The 26144-nt window shown below is 42.8% G+C and overlaps 3 protein-coding genes across 9 annotated transcripts; 1 reads left to right on the forward strand and 2 right to left on the reverse strand.

The window, feature by feature from the left end:
- Positions 1-5067: 5067 nt before the first annotated feature.
- Positions 5068-12182, reverse strand: PQBP1 (polyglutamine binding protein 1). Of its 6 annotated transcripts, none has more exons than XM_083356768.1 (7): positions 12093-12182; positions 10434-10544; positions 10102-10213; positions 8721-8830; positions 7380-7490; positions 7170-7230; positions 5068-6477 (listed from the first exon to the last, which is right to left on the reverse strand). In XM_083356768.1, exons 2-7 carry the CDS (start codon positions 10498-10500, stop codon positions 6321-6323), a joined length of 618 nt encoding a protein of 205 aa, XP_083212894.1. In that variant the 5' UTR covers positions 10501-10544; positions 12093-12182; the 3' UTR covers positions 5068-6320. The 6 variants fall into 6 exon arrangements, with proteins under 6 accessions (XP_083212894.1, XP_083212896.1, XP_083212895.1 ...); XM_083356770.1 differs by having other exon boundaries at positions 10434-10549; positions 12093-12153; XM_083356769.1 differs by having other exon boundaries at positions 10434-10549; positions 12031-12153.
- Positions 12183-12869: 687 nt separating this feature from the next.
- Positions 12870-22871, forward strand: TIMM17B (translocase of inner mitochondrial membrane 17B). The gene is made up of 6 exons (XM_083356775.1): positions 12870-12932; positions 15975-16074; positions 16691-16754; positions 20258-20386; positions 20484-20594; positions 21616-22871. Exons 1-6 carry the CDS (start codon positions 12907-12909, stop codon positions 21702-21704), a joined length of 519 nt encoding a protein of 172 aa, XP_083212901.1. The 5' UTR covers positions 12870-12906; the 3' UTR covers positions 21705-22871.
- On the reverse strand, positions 17094-26032 carry LOC310636711 (chemokine-like protein TAFA-1). Of its 2 annotated transcripts, XR_014491768.1 has the most exons (5): positions 24870-26032; positions 24219-24359; positions 23463-23587; positions 23194-23267; positions 17094-17331 (listed from the first exon to the last, which is right to left on the reverse strand). XR_014491768.1 is itself a non-coding variant. In XM_083356777.1 (4 exons), exons 1-4 carry the CDS (start codon positions 25012-25014, stop codon positions 23250-23252), a joined length of 429 nt encoding a protein of 142 aa, XP_083212903.1. In that variant the 5' UTR covers positions 25015-26032; the 3' UTR covers positions 23142-23249. The 2 variants fall into 2 exon arrangements, 1 of the variants encoding a protein (XP_083212903.1); XM_083356777.1 differs by lacking the exon at positions 17094-17331 and having other exon boundaries at positions 23142-23267.
- Positions 26033-26144: the final 112 nt, after the last annotated feature.

The raw sequence follows: 26144 nt of genomic DNA on the forward strand, positions 1-26144 counted from the left end.
GCACGCAATACATATTGAAATGCAGAAAGCCATTGACTTGTCACATAAAACGTTGCAATTTGGTGGCAGCTTTTAAAAGGGTTCTTGGGTGCCACACTCAGGTTTTCAAACGGCCACTGACAGCTTCGAGGCTTCAGATACCTATCAGAAGGAACAGCCATAGCCTAACTCTTCCATTTGCTTCAGAATAAACAGCACTCTCTAATTATCAAAGTTGGGCTTGACCTTACCAACAGTTAAATATGTTAAAATTAGAATTACGTGATACTCAAGGGCCGGGAACTGACGTTGCACTTTGCAGTTCAGATTGATCTAAAGCGTGTCTACTTATAAAGTCCACATGCATTACGATCCAATATTGCCTTCCACAAGTGGGAATAAAATGGCTCGTGCAAATTCTTTCCTCAGAATTCTACCCGCCTCCTCCTAAAGAAGCTCCACCTTGAGCATTTGGATGAGGCATCTGAACTTCAGGTCTCTAGAACTGTAGGATTCCCTCCCAGTCAAACAGGAGAGATGCAATTTCCTGTTATGCATACTGTAAAAATCGGGGGAGGGGGGAGGGAAATAAACCCTTCCTAGGAAAAGAAATTCCAATTATAGTGGGCGCAGTGTAGTAACATAGATAATTACTCCTCTTATTTGATCCATGATTTATTCCAAGGAACCAGCTCTGGAGCACGTGAAGATGTGTCACGTTGCATTCTCCTCGAGGCTCAATGAGAATGACCTCTGGGGCCCAATGTAGCATTCTGCCAGATCTGATGCACCACCTCAGACTGCAGATGACAGATTTGCTTGCTTGAACTGAGCCCCCCTCCCCATGACCAAGATAGGAAGGGCAAAGACTGAATGAAACCTTGGTTTCCATGGGGAAGAGCAATTGGTAAGTAGCCTGGGACTGGGTCAAATTTTAGTGGCCAATAAAACAGGATTAAATGGGCATTTTCAAAGATTCATCGAGCGGATGTTCTGTGCCATCCAATGTTTCCTTATCCCACAAGAAGACTGGTAACTTATCAGGATTAATAAGAGATTTAAAAGTAAGCAACATTATGGACATTTTGCTTAACTGATAAATCTTGGAAGATCTAAACCACTGCTTTCAGAACGTTGACTTTTTTTTAAAAAAAAAAAGTCGCAGGATAAGGTAAAATATTTGATGTGAGCTGTGGATGAACAGGTAGGAATTGCTGAGCTAAATCGGACCAGAGGAATTTCTAGAAGCCAGCTAGAGTGTCTTCAGCATTGATTCTGCTCTGCAGGTTCCAATTAGATGAATTTACTACAGCCCGTTTTCTGGGTGGCTCCAATTGATTAGACTACTGCATCTCTCTTGGAAAGCCCTGGGCCCCTCTTGGAACTACTAATTTTCATCACCTGGGGATCTTACTACTTCTCCATTCTGGATTTGTAACCAAACTGATAAATTTTTGCTGCTTTGGAGATTCATGTTTGATAAGATTAGAACCACCAGCAGTTCTTTGCTGTTATCTTCGACATAATGTTGTTAATATTGTGAGTTCTGTGGTTACTCCCAGGCAGAAATAGTGGTCATGGTTCACATATGCTTAGCTATGAGTTTACTGAATAAAGACCTAGTTTTGCACAAAGTGCTGAGCCATGGTTGGACTAATAATGAACTAATAAATATCAATTAACCGAAACTGATTTGATTCACTCAACATGCTAACCAACTAAGAAAGCCACAATATGTAGGTTCGATTTATAGGTTTCAATTACGCCTTAGCACAATATGTAGGTTCAATTTGGGGGCCCATTTCAAATGCAAGTTGAGATATTTGCTTGCTCCGCACAACGGCTGTGGAGATAAGTCCTGCTTTGCCACTTTACTTTTTTTTCCTTTGCTAAATATGAGAGATAATTATTGCTCTTTTTTTTTAAAAAAAAGGTTGCCAGGAAAATCCAGAGTTTTGTGAGTTGCAGAGAAAGGAAAATACAGATAGTTTGTTTGTGGATAGTGTTGATTTTGCAGCTGAAATATAGTATAGCGTAGTGTCATAGAGGACCTCGCAAGAGCCTGTTCTTCTTTTCAATGGTATGCTTATTCTGAAGCCATTCCACACTGCCTGGAATGAGTTATATGTATATTTTTGAATGTTTTTTTCCCTTTTTTCTTTTACTCTTTCCTAAAACTGCAGCTAAAGCAGGTCCTTTTCCTTCTAATGTTTAATTTCTGATTGGGAGTTTGTTGCATGAAAGAACTCAAAATAATATTCCCCCATCTTGGGTTGGTTGGTTTTTTGGTTTTTTTTGGCTCAAACTACATTGCTTGTTGGCATGATTTATTCCAGCTGTATTTACAGATCTGGCTCAAGGAGCAAAAGGAGGAAGTACTAAATAGGTCAGTGTCCTAGATACTGTGACAATATTGTCGTTAACAACCTTGTTAAAATAAGAACACAATGTGCCACAAAACAGTAAACATTTTAGCCTTGCTTATGGCGTCAACTCTGATAGAGCAGTTCATTTATAATTCATTGCATCCTGCAAACCCAGGAAACTGGGTAAACTGCGTAAACCATTGGTTGGGATAATTGGCTGAGCATGTAATTGAAGCACAGCAAGACTTTGTAATGTGCTTTAAAAAAAAACATGCCATTGCTTATATTACATGGAATCTGTGCATATAATTCCTCTTTGCCAAATGGGCGCCCTTTGCCCTAATCTATATGATGATCTATTAAGTGGACTAATGGAATAATTACTAAATTTTGATCTTCCCAAAGAAAGCATTCAAACATATTATTTGCTCCGTCACTCCAACCACTTTAGGTGGCTCTAGCTAGAAGGGGACAACTCTCCAATAAACAGAGCTTTGATGTTCCCTTCCCTGATCCAAATGCAGTACTATCAGGAATGGAGTTGATCCCATATTGTATTCTAGATGTTACCAAACCAACGCTCCAATATTCCCAGCCAGCTTGGGTAGTAATAAAGGATGCTGGGAGTTGTAGTTCACTGCTATTTGAAAGGCCACAGATTACCCATTCTGGCAATTTGCCATGTTGGTCTAAGGCAGGGGTAGGCAACCTCGGCTCTTTTATGACTCATGGAGTTGAAGTCCATGAGTCATAAAAGAGCCGAGGTTGCCTACCCCTGGTCTAAGGGTACCTTGCTTAACAAAGCTATCACAACAACCTAAGAAGTCTGAGCTGAACTCAAAAGTCTCAGGTCAGAGAAAATCCATGACATGCTCTTCAATCCTGCTAGATGGCTTAATTAACCATCAAAGAGATATTTTTCTAGGGATATCCACAAGAAATGTCAACATGTGTAAAAATGAGAGCGCAACTGGGTGATCATGCCCCAGTCTTTCTACATGAACCTAAGACAGGGCAGGGCTTTGATCCTCCCAGTTGGGCCTGCTAGTTTGCCTCTAACACCCCCACTCCCACCCCCCGGTACCCCAGTTGAATGTCTTTGAAGCCTTGAATCCCTCGTGAGTATAAAAAACTTGGGAAAACTGTAACAGGCAAATATAAAAAACAAAAACAAGAAATCGTGGGAGTTATATGCTTCTGCTATGGTTGTCTCTTCCTTTATAGGCAAAATTCATTTTCTAATATATCCAAAGTGGAAATGTGTTTTTGTTATTCCTAGCGCGGATAAAAGTTACTTAATTTGGTCATGAAACGTCTTCAGGAAAGCCAGCAAGCTCAGAGCTCACCAAGGCCTTCATAGTTGTTATTTCATTCTGTGGCAGAATGTTTTTGATTCCTGCAGACTAGGAAAAAGGGCTTGCTTGATTAAATTTCAATTGGTAATAGCAAGGTCCGACAGAGTTCGTTATTATCCATGGTGGGATTTGCTGCAATACATTGTTATAAATTGTTCACAAACCATGATTGTGTTCAGAGAACACAGTAAACCAAAATCATCATGGTTTAATTGCAGCACGCGAACCCAGCCATTATTGCAAACCACCCACTTAAGCATAAGGGCTAGAAGCCTGCTGTTTTGAATTTTTTTTTTTGGAAAACTGCAATTCTGAAAGGGCCAGACTCTTCAACTCAGGGCCGCCAACCACGATCACATAATATATATGTGATTTTCTGGTTTTGTCTGAGCACCAAATCCCATTATCAAAGTGAAGGACCTTCTCAGAAAGCTATAGTCAGGCGACTGCATACTGTAATGAAAGAATTATAAAACACCAAGGGACGTTGTTCCATATTATTCATGCTTGTTTTTTGGTAGAGCACGTGATTAAGTCAATAGGTTTCAGTAACCAAGGCTAGGATAGTAATGAGGATTCTTTTATCTAAATTCCTGACTTTGGCAAGGAATAAGATTGCAGAGGAAGAAAAATATGTGCGATCACCCTTCCCCTGTACCATCTAGATTAGTGAATCAGTTTCCAGATTGGGGAAAGCGAGTAACTCATTTGCTTAGAGGCAGATGGAATATCCTAAGAGCTGACAACTCGCCAGGTCCTGTCCCCGACTGAGCTCAACCATTCTTCTGCTTTTTCCCCCCCCCCACCCCCCCAGGGTCTCAGCTAAAGAAAAAGGTTCTTAAAGCAGCAAAGAAAACACACACAGAAGACTTCAGCACCGTTTCAGCTGCGATGCTTTCCTGGATTAATGAAACCTCCTGCCAACGCTTACGGGATGCAGAACAATTCATGGCACTGGGTGTGCAGGAAAGACGGGACTAATTTTCTCAGACGTGCCCTTTGGTTGCCCGATGCGCTTTTATCAAGCTGGTCTCTCGTTAAGACCTGCCTCACATACAGGACTGAACCAGAGGGGTTCCAGTAGCAATGAACGGTCCATTTAGATGATCAGTCATATCATCCCAGAGGAGTAAAGGAACTATTAGAGCTGATATATACATATATTTTTAAAATGATGCAATACCCTTAATTGATTGTCTCAGTAACACGGTGTGCAATTTGAATTCTAAGGTTTGTTCCTTGCGTTTGCCAAATTCTGCCAGGAGTCTCTTACAAACTGCAAAACACTGAGGACCAATTCTTTCTCCTTCCCCGATTCTGTTTTGTTTACAATGCAGTTGGGATTGGAGGAGGGGGGGGGGGGGCGGGGAAGAAATTTTGTAAGTTCAAAAACTTGCTCATATCTTTTGTGCTATTAATACTAATTATAGAATGGTCCTATGTGGCAGTAGGAGCGAGTTCAGAAAGGAAATAATCATGCGCGAACCACCCTTGGCCCCTGATTCTTGTGCACCGAGATCGATTCCAAACAACCGCTCTGTTCCGAATGACAGACGTTATGAGAACAGTTGTAACTTCTCTACTACGGCTTTGCTCTTCTCCCACCTGAGAATCTGTGGCAGAGACCAACCAAGTCTAAATTCCACGGCTTCGCTCTGCGTTACTTTCCGCAGCTGAGCTGGCAAAAGTCTGGCCTGGGCAAATCCAGATTTTGGAGACCAAAAAGACGACAACCTATTAACTCGTCGCTTTCCATTTCTGTTTCTCTTTGTGCACTGAGCCTTTCCCTCCCCTGCACAAAGGGAGAGTGTGTTTCTTTTTTACTCCCTATGGCTTCCCCCCCCCCACTCCAGCCATACATTAGCGCAGAACTGTAGCCTTGTATCAAGTATTAATTGCGTTACAAAGACAGTGTTGAGATTATAATGGAACTAATGTGTTATATTTTAAATACTACTATGCAGCTTTGTGTATTTTATTTATTCTTATAAAAACATAATACAGATTGCTAAAGCAAGCAAGCCAGGTCTCAACTGATCATTTATTAAGCAGAATCAAACAGCTGCGTGTCTTAGCTACTCTGAGCTTGGGGGAGGGGGGAGGAGGAGTGGGGGGAGCGGGAAGGTGCGCTGGCTTCCATCTCCTTGCCTTGGCTGGTCCTTACTAGCCAGGCTCTACAAACCTGTTTGCAAACATTTTCTTTATGCTATGCAAATATTGTAAGCTGATCAATATTGTTATACGGGGGGAAAAAAACCCAAAGCATGTTTTCTCTCAACTTTTTATAGACGTTCAAAGTGGGATGGGAGGAGGAGGAGATGGAGATCCGCGAGGAGACTGTTCCCTGCAGAAGTCAGCAGGTCGATCACTGTAAAACCTCTTCCGCGGGGAGACACCGCCTCTCCAAAACCTCAGAGATGTTGGGAACTTGCCTCTGAACTATATATATATATAAAAAAAACCCAGCATCTCTTACCACCGACACGCCAGAGTTGTAGTCAAGATTTGGAAAAACTACCACTGGCCCGGTCTGCAGTCCGGAGGGAGTCCTGCTCTTGCAGCAGGCCTTTCAGAACGTAATGATCAAATGCGTTCAAGAATGAAAAGAGCAGTGGTCATCTCAGTCCTGCTGCTTGGCTCGAGAAGCTTCTGCATTCGCACGCAAGACGGCCCCAGGGCTTGGGTAAGGGCGCTGCTGGAAGAGTGGGCCGGCGGCTGTGGTATCTGCACCAGTCTTGGCTTCATTCCGCTTGGGCAGCCCCGTGGACCAGGTTCCCCTTGAGGTGTAGAAAATAACGCAGAAACAAAGTTGGCATCGCCGGCTCCTCTCCCAAGACTGTCGCTGGCACTTTGCCTCCGTTTTCTAACCTCATCTAGCCTCGGTCCTACCCCGCTGCCTCCACTCTCCCACTTCTCGGCTCCTAGAACAGCCTGAAGTGCTTGGGGACTTGTAAAATGCCACGAGCACCGTCAGACACGAACGCTTGAGCATCTGATCGGTAGTAGTTTGAGAAAATGAAATAATGTAGTTAGAGAGATAGAATTTCATTTCCTTATGACCCCACATATTCATGGAAAAAGCAGGCTTCCAGTCCCAACGGATCAAAGTCTGCTAAAATGTAGAATGGGTAATTTAAAATGCCTGAATGCATCTCACTGATAATTCCAGCAGGCAACTGGAACACACGAAACTGTCACTATAGCAAATCCGAGCAATGACCGATACAGTCCAATCATTATTTCTGATTAGTGAAAAACCTCTTTTAAGATCCAGCAGGGAGCTACTCACATTTTTTTTTTAAAAAAAACACCCACTTCCTGTTGTCTCTTTCAATCCTGAAACTGGAAACACTTGCCCTCTTCCCAGTGCCTACTTTTGATCTGCCAAGCAGCCGTTTTTCCGCCATGATACTCAGCTTCAGCAGAAGGCTTGAAGCATTAAGTGTTGCTTTCTACCGAGCAGACTCACCGAGGAGCGTCGGAGTAAGCGCTGGGGTCCATGGGATCAAGTTCTTCATCCTTTCGGCTTGCTAGAGAGAAGAAAGGCAAGAGGGGTGCCAGACTTTGATAATCACTCTCCTTTATGGGGTTAAGAGAAACCCAGTCCTCCAGGAGGAGACACCGTGTGCCTCTAGCTGAAAGACCTTGGGGAGCTCAAGGTAGGGAAACTGCTTGTTACCCTTTTTGCTCTTAGGATAGGGGGCCAATTCTTCCCGCCGGTGATAGCGACGTTCCTTCACCTCTTCACGCTCTACCTTATCGTGGAAGCGTTCTGCCTTGCTTTCGGCATCTAAAGGAGACGAATATTTTTTTGCATTAGTTTTCTGAAAGCCGACCACTTCTGAAGGCCTTCCCTTCTTGCACTGTCAGTTTTTCTTCTTCTTTTGGCTGTTCTTAAACAACGATGTATTTAAGTAGACCCCGCACACACAGGTAGTCCTTGGCTAGAGAACTACAGTTGGAACCAACAGCTTAAGTGGTCACTACGTGAAACCGCGACTTTTCGTATGACCTTGCTTCAGCTTTCCTTTGCTTTTTTACCAACCTGTGAAGGTTGTAAACCCTAGTGTTGGCGATAAAGTTAGTTTTTCATCGCTGTGGCTAAATAAGGTAGTGACTAAATGAGGGCAACCTGTAAGTAGATTGTTATTTCCTCTGCTTTGGAAATCTTTTGAAAACTGAACTGCACCTAAGCAGCATAATCAGTGGCCACCTAACATCACCTTAACACCTCCATAACCAGTTAACTATCAAAACAGCAGCATGCACGGCTCCTTGTGAAAGAGGGAGAGGTCATTGATGCAGTTTTAATAGCCTTTCATTGCTGATGAACACTGCGAGTACAACCATCTATTCTCTCTCTTATAAGATTGCCCGCTATTTATTGTGATGCAACAAGGAACTGTGGCAGAGAGTAGATGACGCTATCCTTTCTCATAAAATCAAGTATTATCTGTTAAATGACTCCAGATCAAATCGCTAGTAATTAACCCCACACTTCCATTCCATTCCACCTCTCCGGGCTGGCAACAAATGCAGTAGGAGAATCTGGCATGTTTCAAGATTTTAGATAGCTGTTTTTTTTTACTTCTCACATTACAGCTGCATGTTTTCCCGCCTCAAAATAATGGAAAGATGCACCACTCAAAGGGTTCTAGAATTTCTTTTTCCTTTAAAAATAGAGTAGGATCATACCAACAGTCATAGTGACCACTTTAACTGAGCTGCTGGTTCCCATTGTGGTCTCTGAGGACTGCCTGTATATGCTGGCTACCTATGTACATTTTTGTTTAAGAACAGCCAAAAAAAAAAAAAAGCCAGTGCAGAAGGGGTGTCCAGAGGCCATAGGTTATCCATCCTCACTCTGTAGGCTTAGGCAGACATTCATTCTCACCAGAGGCCAGATCAAATTTTCTGTGCTTCTGGAGATTAATTCCCGTTTTCACTTAAGAACAGTTTACAGTTTCCCTACTATGACCTACTCACCCCAAACACCGTATATCAAACAAAACATTCTTACCTAAGTTGTTCTTCAGTTTTTTGGCTGCTTTGGTCATCACCGAGTTGGGATCGTTAGGCGAGAGCCATGAAACCAGATCACTTTCTATGTTCCAATAATAAGGCAGGCAGCTACAAGCAGTACAGAATCATATTTGCAATAGTTCCAAACCCCAAATTTCCCCATTCTCCAGAAATAATGAAATATATTCTCAACACTTTTTGTCAAAAGCCATTGGGATTTTGGAATTTCAAAAACCCGAGTTTATTTTAGACTGATATCCCACTGTTTTTTCCCCCAGTTCCCTGCTCACAATACTCCTCCCTGAAAAAAAACACCCCCAAGCTTGCAGGGTAACTAGTCCAAAGTCACCCAGTGAGCTTCATGGCTGAGGGATGTAAACTCATATGGATCAAGTAACATATCAATTCAGAGTTGTCACTTAAGGCACAAATGGTCATATTTTAGACACTTTATGCAAATACCTAGCTGTCTTGAAAAGGTAGAGGAAAGCAGAGAATGATCAGCAGCAAGCTGAATGGACTCAATTACAGCAGTAATGGGTGCATATTCACCATTCATTCAGGAAGACCTGAAGGACCAAGCTGGCATAACATTATCCTAGAGAAAACCTATTTATGTGATCATTAAGAGTCAACACCAACTTCATGACCCATCATCATCATCATCATGGTTAACACAATTCACAGGTTTGTATAATATTCTGAATCCAATGTAGGTAACATAATCAAATTTTTCAGGCACAGAAGATTCCTCCCAACCTAATAAATGCCATTTATCATGTAAACTTTCAGAATATCCTTCAGAAATCGTGGGCGCTCCATCACTGGAGGTTTTTAAGAAGACACTGGACAGTCACTTGTCTGAGATGGTATAGGTTCTCCTGCTTCAGCGGGGGGCTGGACTAGAAGACCTCCAAGGTTCTGTTCTATTCTAATTCTCATTTTAATTCTATTCTATTCCATGACAAACAGCTTACTCACTAATATGGACTGGACCACCCCTTCTTTTCTCAGTGTTCTCAGACAGCCATAACAGCTTAACTTTTCAGAAAAGCATCTAGTGACTTCCACATTATATTAATTGACTTTTTACTTTTGAATCCTATTAATACTGTATGTACCCCAAAGCCTCTAGATTTGGAAGTGTATATGTAGTAATAATATTCTGCTGGATCAGAGATATGAAAAATCATAAAAGGTTTGCCAACTCAGTGATGGCTATAGACAGCACATTTTTCCTCCTTCACGTTTCAGAGATCAGCTAACAGAACCAGAAACATGTCCCTGATGAATACTGGTACCAGTCTTGCGAGCACAGACTAAAAACACTTTGATAGAAATCATTAGCAGGGCATACTGAGCACTCACTCTACACTTACCAAACAGGGTCGATGACTTTGTACCAGTTTGGTGGCAGGTTCTCCATTCTTGTGGCTTCATAATCAATGTGATCATCATCATAATCTTCTGCAATTATTTCCTCTTCCGGCTCTTATGTGGAAAGAAACAGGATCAGGCTTGGAAAAAAAGATGGGGTCAACAGGTGGTAAAATTACACAACCCATAATGGGTACCAATTTTAGAGATCCAAAAGAACGACTTCGGAACTAACCAGCTCTACTTCCTCGGTACTATCCCAGATGCTCATCCTTGGTTTGTAGCCAGTCTATACGAGTTATCTTCCTCCTAATTTTTTTTTTTTTGTACTTACCAGGTTCTACATGCTTCAGCAGGCCTCGCCTGGCCAGGCGGGACTGCAATGCCACTGGCAGAGGCATCAGATTGGAGCAGATGTGCAAATGTTGCTTTTCCAATCAGTTTTCTGTACTTGAGAGAAATGTCACACATTACATTTATCACTTATCACTGCTCTTTTCAGAACATGCACACTACTCCATAAGTTTTCATACCAGAATTATTTAATACTATTTTTTGGAATATATGGGATTCAACTTTTATGGATGAGGATAGATATAATGCATCAGAGCACCACTTTCTCTTTTTCCTGTCTACATGCTTTCCCCTAGGAATCAAGTAAAGTCTTTAAAAGTGTATTTGACTCCTTTACACCAACTTAATCAGAATTTGGAATGACATCAAGTGGATAGGTTAGTGGATAGGTTAGTGGCAAGCCCCCCCCTCCCCCCCAAATGAACGGACTAGGCTAAGGCTAAAATTATTTTATTGAGATTAGGTAATTGTAACAGAATCTTGCAAGTTTAACCTGTACCTTAGGAATGTTCTGATCTAATTCTTACCAAGCTGATAAAATTGCTGCCACACCATATTAAGAATACAGCCAGGACTGCGTAGAAACCAAAATGCTCATTATATAGAATTCTCACGAGGAAGAATTGCTCGGGTCTATCTAGCTGGCTCAGTTTTTCATATAAAATGATCATATTTATTCTAGTAAAGGTAAAGGTTCCCCCGCACATGCGTGCTAGTCGTTTCCGACTCTAGGGGCCGGTGCTCATCTCCGTTTCAAAGCCAAAGAGCCAGCGCTTGTCCGAGGACATCTCTGTGGTCATGTGGCCGGCATGACTAGACGCCAAAGGCGCATGGAACGCTGTTACCTTCCCACCATAGTGGTCCCTATTTTTCTACTTGCATTTTTACGTGCTCTCGAACTGCTAGGTTGGCAGAAGCTGGGATGAGTAACAGGCGCTCACTGATACACAGCACTCGGGATTCGACCCGCCAAACTGCCGACCTTCTGATTGACAAGCTCAGCGTCCTAACCCACTGAGCCACCGCGTCCCTATATATTTATTCTAACCGTGATTTTTTTTAAAAAAAAGTTACATCCTGTCCGCATATTTATTATTTATTTTATTTATTTTAATTCCATTTATATCCCGCCCTTCTCCGAAGACTCAGGGCGGCTTACAAGCTTAGCAGTATAATTGAAGAACACAAACACGAGAGTTCTTTCCATCTTTAACATATTTTATCCCACTTTTAAAATTCCAAGACCTTAACAGGGGTAGGCAACCTTGGCTCTTTTAGGACTCGTGGACTTCAACTCCCAGAATTCCTGAGCCAGCATGGCTCAGCTTGGAAACCTCTCCCTTTCCCCTCAGCATGCATGGCTGGCTCAGGAATTCTGGGAGTTGAAGTCCACGAGTCCTAAAAGAGCCAAGGTTGCCTATCCCCTGCCTTAGAACCTGTGCACAACGAGGGCTGTATTTATTACCGTCGTTTCTGTGTAAGAAGCGATCCTTGAAACAACGCCTTAGCTCAGGCAGTATTAATGCTCACGGGCGGCCAGTTCCCAGTTTACGCTTCTACATTTTCGTCACTCTCACCTTCTTAACGCCCCAGAGAGCCACGCGCACGCCCGCGCGCGCTCAAGAAAAACCCCGCTCACCTCGCAAGCAGACCTTCACGTTACCGGATCCACAGCCGCTCCTGTTGCTCCTGGAACCACCTGCACGTGACCGACTTCCACCAATCCGCGGCCCGAACAGAATTCCTCTCACCACCCCCGCTAAGCTTTTCCCCGCCTCCTCCAACGTCATCGTTCAATGAAAACCAACCAACCAATCCCAGGGAAAGAGGGCTCGATTTTTTTTATTTTTTTTTGGGCCCACCCTCGTCGGCGCCCTCTTAGCCTATTAGAGCCGGCTTGTTCCTCCGGTAGTGACGAAATACAGACCGACCGCATCGTTTGACCCCGCCCTTCGTCTCTTCATCGGCCGAAGACAAACACGAAGGCGGGAAGCTACGGTTTAATAAGAGCGGCACCTCAACGCGATCGTTCGTTAGATCCGCTATGTCAGGGGTCTTCAAAGTTGGCCCTTTTATGACTTGTGGACTTCAACTCCCAGAATTCCTCAGCCAGCAAAGCTGGCTGAGGAATTCTGGGAGTTGAAGTCCACAAGTCATAAAAGGGCCAACTTTGAAGACCCCTGCGCTATGTGATGTAACTCCTCCCTCCCTTGGGTTAATTAGGTGTCAATCAGAGCATTTGAAAACCACGCCCCCTTCGACCCCCCCCCCCCGCTTTCCCACTTCTGGGACCAAGGAGCGAGTGACGTAGGCTACTTTCGGTTATTTTTTTCCGAAGCCCGAATGCGTTCGACTCTTCGCCACGTGCAGCCGGCCGGCCAATAGGCGTTGGTCACGTGATATCGCTCGGAGGCGTCTTTTTGCGTGAGCCGTCGAGCTGAAGACCGGGAGCAATGGAGGAATATGCCCGGGAACCTTGGTAACCGAGGGGGTGGGGGCTGCCTCGGCGGGGACGGCTTTCGTAAGCGAGCGAGCGTGTGTGTGGCACCTTTTTGCTGGCGGGCTTCAGCTCCTTCGAGGCCGCGGGGGGAAAACGACGTTTGGGGAGGGAGGCCCTCCCAGCCGGCCGTAGTGCGGGGCTCCTTCTTTCAGTTCGCCCCTCCTTTCTTCTTCTTCTTCTTCTTCTTCCTCAGCTGCTCCTTTCCCGGTCCCATTTTGTATCCCTCACAACAGCCCTGTGAGGTAGCTCAAGGTCAGCGGAGAAAACCATCGCATTCCCTCCCATCTCCGTGCAGGGAATTAATTCTTCAGACGGAATTTAACCCTGCAGCCCAAAGCCTGTACTGGCGCCTCGCTCGTCACCTTGGCTTTTGCTAGAGGGGTGTCAAACTCAATTTCATTGACGGCCGGCATCAGCATTGCGGTTGCCCTCAGGGGGCCGGGTGGGCGTGGCCTACTGGGTGGGCGTGGCTAGAGTGCGTATGGCCTACTGGGTGGGCGTGGCCAGCTCTACATCGTTGGCATCAAGGGTGCCTATGGGGGCCTGGGCAGGAGTGGGACAGATCTGAGGGTCTCTGGCAGGAGGAGGGTCTCTGGGCCAGGGCCAAGGCAGTGGGGGCCGTTCCCTCCCTGTTTCCAGGATGGCTTCGCGGGCCACATGAAACCACTTTGCGGGCCGGATCCGGCCCCCGGGCCTTGTGTTTGACATGTCTGACTTACGGGCTTATTTATATTGATATACTTAGAATCTGCTTGCTCCCCTCTTCTTGCTCCCCTCTCCTAAAGGTAAAGGTAAAGGTTCCCCCGCACATGCATGCTAGTCGTTTCCGACTCTAGGGGCCGGTGCTCATCTCCGTTTCAAAGCCGAAGAGCCAGCGCTTGTCCGAGGACGTCTCCGTGGTCATGTGGCCGGCATGACTAGACGCCAAAGGCGCACGGAACGCTGTTACCTTCCCACCGTAGTGGTCCCTATTTTTCTACTTGCATTTTTACGTTCTTTCGAACTGCTAGGTTGGCAGAAGCTGGGACGAGTAACAGGCGCTCACTCTGCTACGCGGCACTTGGGATTCGAACTGCCGACCTGATCGACAAGCTCAGCATCCTAACCCACTGAGCCACCGCGTCCCTCTCCCCTCTCCTAGGAAGTCACAAAAGCAAGCAAGGGCAAAACGCCGCTTTCGGAAGCGTCGCGTAAAAAGTCACAGAGAAACCAGCCGGCTTTTTCAGTTTTTAGCACAACTCTTGGGCAGGAGGAATAGCTCCAAGGGTCACCCAGTGAATGTTATCGAACAGTGGGCGTGTGTATCCTCGAGTTTCCTTGCCCCATGTCCAATCTCTCCGCCCGCTCTCTTTTATTTATTTTATTGCTGTCTTCGGGTGTGGAGTGCTCTGGGATGGCTGTTGTGGTACTACTGGAGCATTTTGAAAGAATAGAAAATATTTGTAGCTCGCCTTTTAGATGTTGGCAGTGGTTTGCTCCTCCAAGCTTGTTTCCTTCGATTTAGTTTCGAATGTTTCGTTACCGGACTTGGTAACATCATCAGCAGGATTTTCTTCTCCTATTTTCCTATAAGCTAAGGAAAATGGGACAAGAAAATCCTGCTGATGATGTTACCTAATCTGGTTGTGTAACGTTCAGAAACTAAATTGAAAGAAGCAAGTTTGGAGAGCAAACCACTGCCAAAAACTGCTTGAGCATCTTCACTTATTAGCCCACGTGCAGTGGTGGGATTTAGCCAGTTCGCATCACTTCGGCAAAACTGGTAGCTAATGTTTTGTTGCCCAGGCCCAGAATGGACTTCCAGAAGGGGCATCCACACAGAGAAATGGTTGTTCACATATTTGCATCCCACCACTGCCCACATGTCTATGTAATCAGTCAATTAGGAACGTGCAGATTAAGTGGATGCTGTTATAACTGTACAGGTAGTTCTGGAGTTACAACCGCATTGAAAAAAGTGACTTATGACCGTTTCTCACATTGAGAACCATTGCAGCATCCCCATGGTCACATGATCAAAATTCAGACACTTGGCAATTGACTCATATTTATGACTCTTGCAGTGTCCCTGGATCATGTAATTGCAACTTTCCAATGAGCAAAATCAATGGGGAAGCCAGATGCACTTAACAGTGTTACTAACTTAATTGCAGTGATTCAATTAACAACTGTGGCAAGAAGGGTCCTAAAATGGGGCAACATTGGCTTTTAACAAATGTCTCACTTAACAACAGAAATTTTGGGCTCAATTGTGGTCGTAAGTCGAGGACCACCTGTATTTGGTGTTGTTAACAACCCAGTTGTCTTTTTTATTCAGAGAGACATTTTATGTTTGTGGCTGCATTTCAACATATACTGAAATGTTTAGGAAACACTTGTGTGGGTCAATATCTCTATCAGGTAACTTTATCACGTGTAGAGTGCTTTCAGCCTCCTGTAATTTCTGCAATCCTTATGATTAAAACTTGTTTGAAATATTTTTGTCTGTGATAGTTTTATTTTGGAAACTACATGTAAACAAATAAGTAAAAATGTATTTTAATACATTTGAGATGAAATGTAATGCATGGATATTTGTAAATATAAATAAAAGTAGAGAATTCACATGAATTGGATGTCAAGGGAGTGAGGTTTTTGAGAGGGAACTACTACTGTATGGGCAGCAGCTCAATACACTAGCATCTGGGCTCTCTATGTATGTGATATTCTGTTGCAACTATTCTATACTTTTTCCCAAGCTCGTGTATGTGTCTACTCTACACGTAGGCTGGTAAATTGTTGATAACTTGTTTGTGCATGTATATGTGCTTTGAAAAGGAGCTCAATTATTGGCTGCCAGTCTCAACAATTTTCATTAGTTACATTAAAGCATCAGTAATACATACCAGAATCACATTGAGGTAGTACAATACTTCAGAAAAAGTAAATTTAAATACTTTTAGTATTTAATTAAACACAAATTCTTAGCATAACAGAGCTTCCTATGTGAAGAGCCTACACTAACTTGTTTCTATCTGACAGCCCCTGGCGGATTGTGGATGACTGTGGTGGCGCGTTTACGATGGGAATGATTGGCGGGGGTGTTTTTCAAGCAGTCAAAGGCTTTCGCAATGCTCCAGTGGTGAGTTCTACATATTTTATTTTTAATCTTTTATTTCATTTTATTTTATGTTTTGCTCCCTTTAAGAAGCAAGTATTGTAATGAGGAAATGGAGTGTGGAGTCAAAAATCTTGTTTCAATGACATTTGCTACAATAAATTTAGAGGCAGTGCTGGGATTTAATTTATAATATTTTGCTTTATGATTTAACAATATGAAAAAATGGCTATTGTTTGCATCCATATGCCTCTTTACTGCTCTGCACTCTTGTTACATATTATTGATTGAGCATGGAATTTCTCTGATCATCCATTCTTAATTTCAGTTGTTATTGTTTGATTATTGGTAAACCTGTTTCATAAATATAGTATTATTTTTCTCAGCTTGATACCCTCTACAGGATTGGGGTTACAATTCTCATCTGCCTGAGTTTTCGAGATGATGGCACTTGTATTCAATGCTTCTGAAAGATACTAGTCTGACTATAATGAGAGAAGTTCAGATATTTATTTTTCTTTGCAAACTACCAAATCCTAAAATGTGTGTTCTGTGTGCATTGCTTGAATTATGAGCCCTCTTTAAGTATGGAATTGGTTAACCAAAAGGGTTTCTGCTTCTTTTTTTAAAAAAAAATCAGGGTGTCAGGCATCGATTCAGAGGCAGCATCAATGCTATCAGAGTCAGAGCACCACAGATTGGAGGTAAGATGAGGGGCTTGGCAGGGGGAAATGGGTGTCATAGGATATGCATACGCCAACAGATTAAAGTAGTAGGAGTTTGTTATCAAGGAGGGGCTGGTTAGTGGTTAATGTTTTGAATAAAGATCAGGGAGAAGCAGAATCAAGTTCTGACACGGTTGAAACAGAGGAGTGACATTGGATCAGTCTGCTTCAGCTTGACCTACAGTAAGATTTAAGTGTCGGGGGGGGAAGGGGAGAATATAAATTTGGGATAGAGATATGCAAAATTGTGTAGTCTATTTCCAGAATGTTCTGGTGCTTCATAACAAGCTGATCTTAGAATTTGAGAGAAATGGTTTATTCATTTCTGGAAGTGAATCTTCTGCAGCATGAAGAACTTCATAGTCTTCTAGACATGGATCACCTCTTTCAGACATAGTACTTTTTGGTGGTTCAGATGAAGAAAAATTAAACATCACAGGCATGGACCTTGCATTTTGGAATCAGTTAATCCAATTTGGGGGGGGGGGTGTTCTTCAGCCATTACCCTGGTTTCATATGTCTCAGCAAGCCATCATGTAAGATTTATCTGCCCAGCCTATGATGAGGAAGAAAGAGAAGAAGAAGTTGGCAAAAAGACGGAGAAAAGAGAGAATACCAGGCAGGGAATGGGTGGCTTCACTTAGCCCAGAATGTGTTTGGATGCGTTTGAACTCCTATACAACTTACATATTATTCTGAAGAGAATGGAGTGCTTGGTTGGAGTTCTTTCCCAATCCTGATATGTATTTTTAAAAATAAACACACCAAGGAGTGGAAAGTGGAAATTAATTGAAAAATATACTGCTCAAAAAAATAAAGGGAACACAAGATAAGACATCCTACTATTAAATACAGTACATTGTGTTGTTTAAGTGTTCCCTTTATTTTTTTGAGCAGTATATTTACTTGCTGAAAACTTCTCCAGCTTGGTGGCCTTCATATGTGTTAGACCAGTTTGTAGAATTTCTAGCATAGCTATACTAGCTTGATACATGGGATGTGGACATCCGGCGTATCTGGTAGGCATCAGAATGGGGAAGGCTGGTCTTTCTCTTCTTGAACACTGCAGTCCTATAAATAATTTGAGTAAAGCAAGTAACGATAGACCTCGAGTTAGGATTATTCACTCTGCAACTGTTTGAAATTACGATGGAACTGGACAAAGGAATATACCTTTGTCCAAAGGAATATATCTCATGGGCTGCCACAAGGAAGAGGTAGGCAAACTATTATCCAAAGCGCCCGAAGGCAGGAAAAGAAGCAACGGATGGAAACTAATCAAGGAGAGAAGCAACCTAGAACTAAGGAGAAACTTCCTGACCATTAGAACAATTAACCAGTGGAACAACCTGCCTCCAGAAGTGGTGAATGCTCCAACGCTGGAGGTTTTTAAGAAGAGACTGGACAGCCATTTGCCTGAAATGGTATAGGGCCGTGGTGGTGAACCTATGGCACTCGTGCCACAGGTGGCACGCAGAGCCCTCTCTGTGGGCATGCGCGCCGTCACCCCAGTCCTAGGCGTTCAGCTGGGTTTTATAAAACCTTTTCTCTTTAGGCCTCCGCCGCCATGTGCAAAAAACAAAAAAAAAGGTTCAATCAATCAATTTCAACTTCTCACGGGGAAAAAAAGGATCTTGCAAAGTTGGAATTAATTGATTGAACTTTTTAGTCACACCCAGTTTGCCGTTACCACCTCAGCCATGCCCACCCAATGGGCCACGCCCACACAATGGGTCACGCCCACCCAGCACCTGACAATACACAAGTGGGTTTTGGGTTGCAGTTTGGGCACTCGCCATCACTGGTATAGGCTTTCCTGCCTGAGCAGGGGGTTGGACTAGATGGCCTCCAAGGTCCCTTCCAACTACTACTACTACTACTACTTCATTATTATTATTATTATTATTATTATTATTATTATTATTATTTATTATTATTATTATTATTTATTATTATTTATTATTATTATTATTATTGTTCCAGCTGGCAACCATTTCACACTTTATGACGGGTTGCAGCATCCTGCAGTCACGGGACCACTGTTGCCGACCTTCTCTGCCAGCTTCCTATAAACAAAGTCAATGGGGAAACTGGCAGGGAAGGGCACAGGTTGCTCAAATAAGTCCCTCCCCAACCACCGTGCCCTCTGTTCGCTTGTACTCGCCATCACTCTCCTTCCCCGCCCTCCCCGTGCTCACACACATGCACATACCTTACACCCTCTTTCCCTAGCCTTTATAAGTTTGTGCTGCACTACAACACCCCCCTCCCAATTCATCCATTGCCTGTGCCAAGCCTCCCAAGGCACCCCACCCCACTGTGCCAGCCCACGTTCCTTACCTGGGGCTCCCTTAACTTCTCACTTAGTGACCATGTGTCTTGGGGCTATGATGACAACTGGGATTGGCCTGGATTGCCATTGCTAAGTGATGTGGTCACTTGACATCATGTTTTACAACCACATCATTTTGCAATAGCAACCTTGGTCCCAATTTCCATTTTACTTTGAGGATTACCCGTAATAGTAATTTTTAAGTTCATATTACAGGTAGTCCTCCACTAACTACCACAATTAGGACTGGAATTTCTGTCATACGTTGTGGTTGTAAGTCAAGTTGGACCCTATTTTGCAACAATGTTTATGGTGGTTATTAGTGAATTACTGAATTAAGTGATCATGTGACTGCACAATACTGTAATCTGTCTTAAATCTGAGCTGGTTGCCAAGCACCCAAATTGCAATCTCACGACTTGATTACTTGCATCTATGAGACCATTACTTTCAGTAAGCTGCTATGAGATCTATTTACTTTTTTTTAAAATCCCATTTATATCCCGCCCTTCTCCGAAGACTCAGGGCGGCTTACAATTTAAAGCACAAATCAATGTGCTTAGCAATAGCCTTCATTCTATGTATATGCCTGCTTATTAGGGCTTTCGCCCCCCCCCAAGCGGCATTATTACAAAGTCAGCTTATTGCCCCCAACAATCTGGGTCCTTACTTATAGTAAGCTATCATGAATCCTATACTTGTGTAGCAGTTTGTAGAATGAGATCACATGTTTAAAAATACCAATGTAAACAATAAAAAATCAATCTAAGTCATCTCAATTTTTTAGGCTTTCCTGCTTAAGTTGTTTATTCGTAGAGTTCTATTTTCAAGAAATTGACACAACATTTGAGATTGCAGATGCTCTAAAAAGGCAAAGAGTTGTTTCTCTCTTTCAAGGTTCAGGTAATAAATTTGAAAATCAGTTGCTCAGAAAGTAGAATCTGAATTGTTGCCCAGTTTTGAGAAGCTCAGTATCTTTGGCAACAACTTTTAAGATTCTGGCGTATTTTGATCCAGTTTCCACGTGCGTTCAAACAAGTATTTATAATAAAACTGCTTAGTATCAGACAATGGGTTTTTCCGATGCAAGTTATGAGCAAGTCAGCATCCAACTGATTATTCCAAAGGCCTTTTCTCTCTCTCTTCCCAGGGAGCTTTGCGGTGTGGGGTGGGCTTTTTTCCACCATTGACTGTGGTCTGGTGAAGATGCGAGGTAAAGAAGACCCTTGGAATTCCATTACCAGTGGGGCACTCACTGGGGCTGTATTAGCATCACGCAGTAAGTGATGTTTCTTAGCTCTGCCAAATATGCATCACCCATTTATCATCTCACACTGATTGCTTGCTTGGGGCTTACTAACTGCTTTTTCGTTTAGGTGGGCCATTGGCCATGGTAGGCTCTGCTATGATGGGAGGCATCTTGCTTGCCCTGATAGAAGGTGTGGGGATTTTGTTGACAAGATACACAGCCCAGCAGTTCCAAAACCGTAAGTTATGATTCTGAGAATAAAAGGTCCCAGAAGGAGGGGGGATTTAGATTTGGGGGAGCTGTGGACCTCCAAATGTAGTTGCAAGAAAAATCCTAGTTCCTTTTCATTGTTTCCCTTGATTCCAGGAATGCTGGAATTGAAATGTAATAATATCTGGAGGGCTAGAAGTCTCCATTACATCCTGGGAAATATATTTGGAGTACTCTTTCATACTACTTCTTTTCATACTTTTTCATACTACTGCTTATGCGTAGAGGACCTGCAGCCCTCCCTCCCAGAGTCACTTGATTAGTGAAATGGGTGGCTATATAAATTTGAAAAATAAATTCCCAGCAGCCTCAGCCAGCATTATCAATAGCGAGAGAAATGTAGTTAAAAATCCAAAGAGCTAGATATTAATGCGCTTGCCCTTCTCTGTCACCTTGTAACAATACAATTTAGTGAGAATCCTATGAACCAGTTGGCGCTAGAAGCTGGGGGAAGTGGGGTGAAGTCATTTCCATTTTGTGGTGAAAGAGGTTTTGGTTTTTCTAGTCCCCCCCCCTTCAAAAGATAATGTTTCTTTGCAGTTACCCAAAGTGCAAGAAGTGTCTCTTCCTGATTCCCATATCTCTCCCTGTTTTTATCTCAGGTCTTGGTGCCTCTATGGGCAGGAAGCATGCCACATGCCTATCCCCTCCATCTCCTGTATTTTAACACAATTTGTTATGACAATGGCGTTTGCGAATGGTTCTATAAATGTGTTCCAGAGTTACACTTCTTCCCATGCTGTCTGGCACCCTCCTCCTCTTTATTTACAGATTGACATTTCAACCTCTCTTGAATTTTCTAATAGTCAAAGTTGAGATTTTTCACTTAATTTAATGAATCACTTCTCCCTTAAACGCTCACCTTCTTTCCTCCTGGCTTCACCGTTGTTACTTCTGCTTCAGAAACTTTTCCTCTGCTGCTCCTTATCATGAATAATAGTAGTCCTATATTTTCATGTATCACTAATGGGTCCTTCTTTTCTTCTTAGCTAATCCCTTTGGAGAAGATCCTAGTCAACTGCCTCCCAAAGAGGGTTCACCACCTACAGGATTTGCAGGCTACGGACATTATCAGTGAGCCAGTGTGGGACCTGGATCACTTCTATTTTTAGAATCGGGCAAGATTTTCCCCCTTGAAAATAAGGCACTCACCCAAGAGTGCAAGCAAAGCGTGGAGGGGATTTGGTTCTTAGAGTTAACTTTTAAGTTTGGCGGAGGGGACGGGCAAGGAAAACATGGTTGGGGGTTTGAGCTGTATAATATCTACCTCTATGAGGGATTAAGAAGCTTGCAGTGCTGAAAGGAGGTGCCCAAGGATTAATTCCATACAATGACAGAACCAACGCTTATCAGGAGAACTTGGAATCCTAGGATGATATTTGCCTGAAGAATTGGGGTGCGCAATTACAATTAATTGACTATGGCAAATTTTAAAGGGCTGTTTTCCTGACTCTCTGACGGAAGGACTCCTCCAATTTTCTCTGTTTGATGGGAACTCCTTTTATCTTTTAAAAATCTGTAAACAAACAATGTGTTTTCCCAGACCTTGGATGAAAGAGTTATTGTAGCAAGGGGAAACTCTGCCACTCTAACAGTGATGATATCCTGTGATAGGTTTCTTCATTGTAGGTCGGATCCCTGTGTGCTGTTGAGCCAGAATAAGAGATGCTGCTACCTTGAATCTTCACCCCTTTCTTTCATTTAATAATACTGTTTGTTGCTGGTTGCTTAAGTTTTAAAACAACAACAACGAAGAGGGAATGATGGTGGATCAAAGCAGGGTTTGTGGCCTTGATTCACCTTAAAAGGCTGGGTAGGTCTCCCTTGGAATTAAGTTTCATTCCAATAAAATGTGTCAGTTCCATCTTCAGAAGAACTATACCAGGACAGACTGGCAGAACAGAGAGTGTGCTTCAGTCTCTTAGTTGCCTAAAAAGCCATCTAGGATATTGAAATAGTGCTCTAGTTATAGATACTAAACAATCCAAAGCTCTTTGGGGATCTAAATTGACATTACTCCTCCTTCCCCTGCCAACCCACTTCTTAATGTGGCAATATAATTTTAGTTCCAGTTTTATACATTTGGCCTTTGTGGGCTAAGAACCTCAGTTCAGAATTCAAAAGGCCTATTAAGATAGGATCAAAGTTTTACATACCTAGTAGTCCGTTTTGTCCAGCTTGAAGATCTCTTAATGGTGTGGCAATTTGTATTTCAATATCATTGTAAAGAAAGACTGTATTATATTACAAAACTGGCTTTTTTGCATGTTTTCTAGAATTTAATTATCCATTTGACAAAACTGATAGTTATATAGGAAATGTCCCAGCAGTCATGCACAAGAAGCTTTAGAAACATTTGAACCAACTTGCTCCACTGTTTCTAAGAAAAAAATTGGGCTAAGTCTTCCTTCTGTTAAGGAAATATCTTTGATTCTGTTTCCTCTAATAAAGAGAAGCAGTGTCCCCTGCAACGTCACAGCGGAGCCAGCATTATGATGTTTTGTCTTCCCCAGTGGACAAAAGGTTTGCATACCCCCAGCATTCATCATGAAGTTGATGATAATTACAGTATTTGAAATCTGCCATGGCCTCTTCAGAGGTGGGTTTTTCATTAAAGCAGACTTTATTTCCTGGGATGGATCTGAAAAAGAAGCCAGGATAAATTGTTAAATGGAAATTAAATCTCCTCCACTACTTGTACAGTGGTTTTAAAGAAAGAAAGGAAGAGAAAGGAAGAGAAAAGCTTTGCAATACTTAAGACTAGATAGACGTTTACTGGAAGAGTCGTGGCATCCTGTGTAGACACGTCTTCTGCCAGGGTTGTGAGAGACCTTACCTTGGTGGTTTTAACACGGTTTCCTAATGAGCACATCCAGCCTGAGTTGTCAGGCAATGCTTTGCACTCCTCTTCAGCCTGGCAGGGCTGCATATCACACCACCACTTCCCTGTCACAATGGAGGCTGTAGAATAGAGGGAGACACTTGTTACCATCCCTCTTTAAAGCCCATGGTCTTTATTGACGTTCGTAGCTTGCCCAGTGTGGATATGGCAATTCAGTAGGTTTGTGGTCAAGATAGAGTGTGCCTCTAGTCTCTCTGGGCCTCTTGGCATCAAGAGGTTATTGAGCAGGGACAGATGGGACTTGAATTCCACGCTGAAGCAACGGAAACTAACTTGTCTCTGCCCTGCTTGAATCAAATAGCCTGCTTTATCATGGAAGTTTTAGCACAATAAATTACTAATGCTATCCGAGGAGTTTAAGACTGCCATAACCCCTACTTATATCTGGCTTGAAAGAGCCAATATAGAAGATGCATACAGTCGATCTAATAAGCTACAACTATCATACCCTTTAATCATCTTGTCTACTTCAGTCTACTTGCCAAGCTATCCTCATCAACATCCGTTTATGCATGTTTGGTGTGTGTGTGTGTGTGTGTGGGGCGGTTTCTTCTTTATTTTGAATCCATGTTTTAATCTCTTCCTAGGATTCTTACCGCTTAGATTCTTGGTTCTCCTTATATCCACTTGGGTTTTCCTGCCACTTGGGGTTAGGTAGGAGGAAGAAAGAACTTGGCTCCTAGTACTTACTATCCACACAGGAAGGTTTGCCACGGGTTGTCCCAGCCACTTTGCCTTGGAGACAGGAGCACTGGATAGTTTGGGACCGTTCCTCAATATGGTTGCGGTTGCAGCAGCGTTTGATAGCAATCACTTTGCAGGTGCCCCCATCTGCGGTGGGGAGCAGTTGAGAGGGAAGATTGGAGGAGGAAGCAGCACTGAGGATTTTTGTCTGCTGCACCTTTTTTTTTCCTAACATAGAAGAGTAAAGGTTCTAATCTGGTGTCAGCTTCTACAGATGCACACATATCCACTACTTTACCTCTTGTGATGTGACAACTGCAAGCAAATTGGAATGCATCTGGGTGATAGTTACTTGAAGTTGTTATCTGCGTTACCAAATTTGGTATCATTTGGATGGAGTTGCTTTGTCCTGTGATACTTTGGGAGAACTATGCTGTCTGGAAGACTCGCCTTCACACTTTTAGGAACTGAAGTATACAGTAATTCTATTTGGGTGTAGAAACAACTGGAGGTGCTCAAACAGTGATGTTAACAGGAAATGCACAAACTATTATCCGATCAGATAACTTGGGGAAAAGACAATAAACTCAAAAGTTTTCCAAAATGAAGGCTCGGATACTCAACCCCCTCCTCTTTCCCAGAACAGAAGGAACTCACTGATCATTGGGATTTGATCTACTGTTGTCTGGTACCAATATTGATCATGATGTTGACTCTGAATGGGAAACTCTTGAGCAAAAGATCCTGGCTGCGTAAGAATGATGGAAACCATTAGGAATGCTGGAAAGGGGTGGCACATCATGATAGATCTGCAAAAGAAGGATGAGATTGCATAGAGAGACGGGGAAAGGAAAATGGAATCCTATTTTACCTGCTACTTCTTATTTAATCTTAGCTTTAACATTCCTTGACTTTCACACTTTTGAAAGGTTATGCTAACATACGATTTGCAGCCCAGTACTGATCAGGAATTGCTTGAAGGCTATTTGACTCTGCTTTCTATGCTGCAAGTTCAAACAAAAAGTATTTATTGCTTTGGATTTACCTTACTGACCTGAATCAGTACCTTAGTTTTGAGTCAGCGCTTGAGCAGGTTCAACCAGCAGCAACGCTTGTTTCAAAGGAGTTTGTTGTTTGTCGAGCCTAGAATGTAAGAGGGCAGAATCTATTTGGAAAACCAGAACAACCCCACTACAACAACAGTTTAAGTGTTTATTTTCAACAAGAGAAACAGATACATTCAGGTGTCAATTTTTACAAATAAAAGTACAGGTAGTCCAACTTACAACCGCAGTTGAGCCCAAAATTTATGTTGCTAAATGAGAAATGTATTAAGTGAGTTTTACGACTTTTCTTGTTAAATTAAGTTACATAGCTGTTAAGTGAATCTTTGTTTCCCCACTGACTCTGCTTGTCAGGAAGGTTGTAAAAGGCGATCACGTGACCCCGAGACACTGCAACTGTCATGATTGTGAGTCAGTTGTCAAGTATCCAAACGTAAATCACGTGACCATGGGGGATGCTGCAGTGATCGTAAGTGTGAAAAATGGTCATAAGTCACTTCAGTGCAGTTGTAACTTCAAACTAAGTCACTAAGTTGTAAGTCGACTACCGGTATGATTTGTTAGTGAAGAGTTTGGATGCAAATGGTTTTGTGATGCACTATGGGGCAATGTTAATGTATTCATTCATTCTGTGGCATGACTGAGGAAGAAGACTTCTCATTTTTCAGCATATCTATAGATCTTGTGCTTTGGGGATTTTCTGTTGGAAAAGTAATATCTGATAGTACAGTAACTTGGAATTATTAAGAGGTGGATCTCCAGTTTATCTAGAATTGTCTTCTAGTCTACATGATTAATTCCCAGTTATTCAGCAGGCATCTTATGGGGGAAGGAAATTGTCCTTCCAATTATGTCAAATTGGTTTCCA

This window comes from Vipera ursinii (assembly GCF_947247035.1).
Source record: "Vipera ursinii genome assembly, chromosome: 2".
NCBI lineage: Eukaryota > Metazoa > Chordata > Lepidosauria > Squamata > Viperidae > Vipera > Vipera ursinii.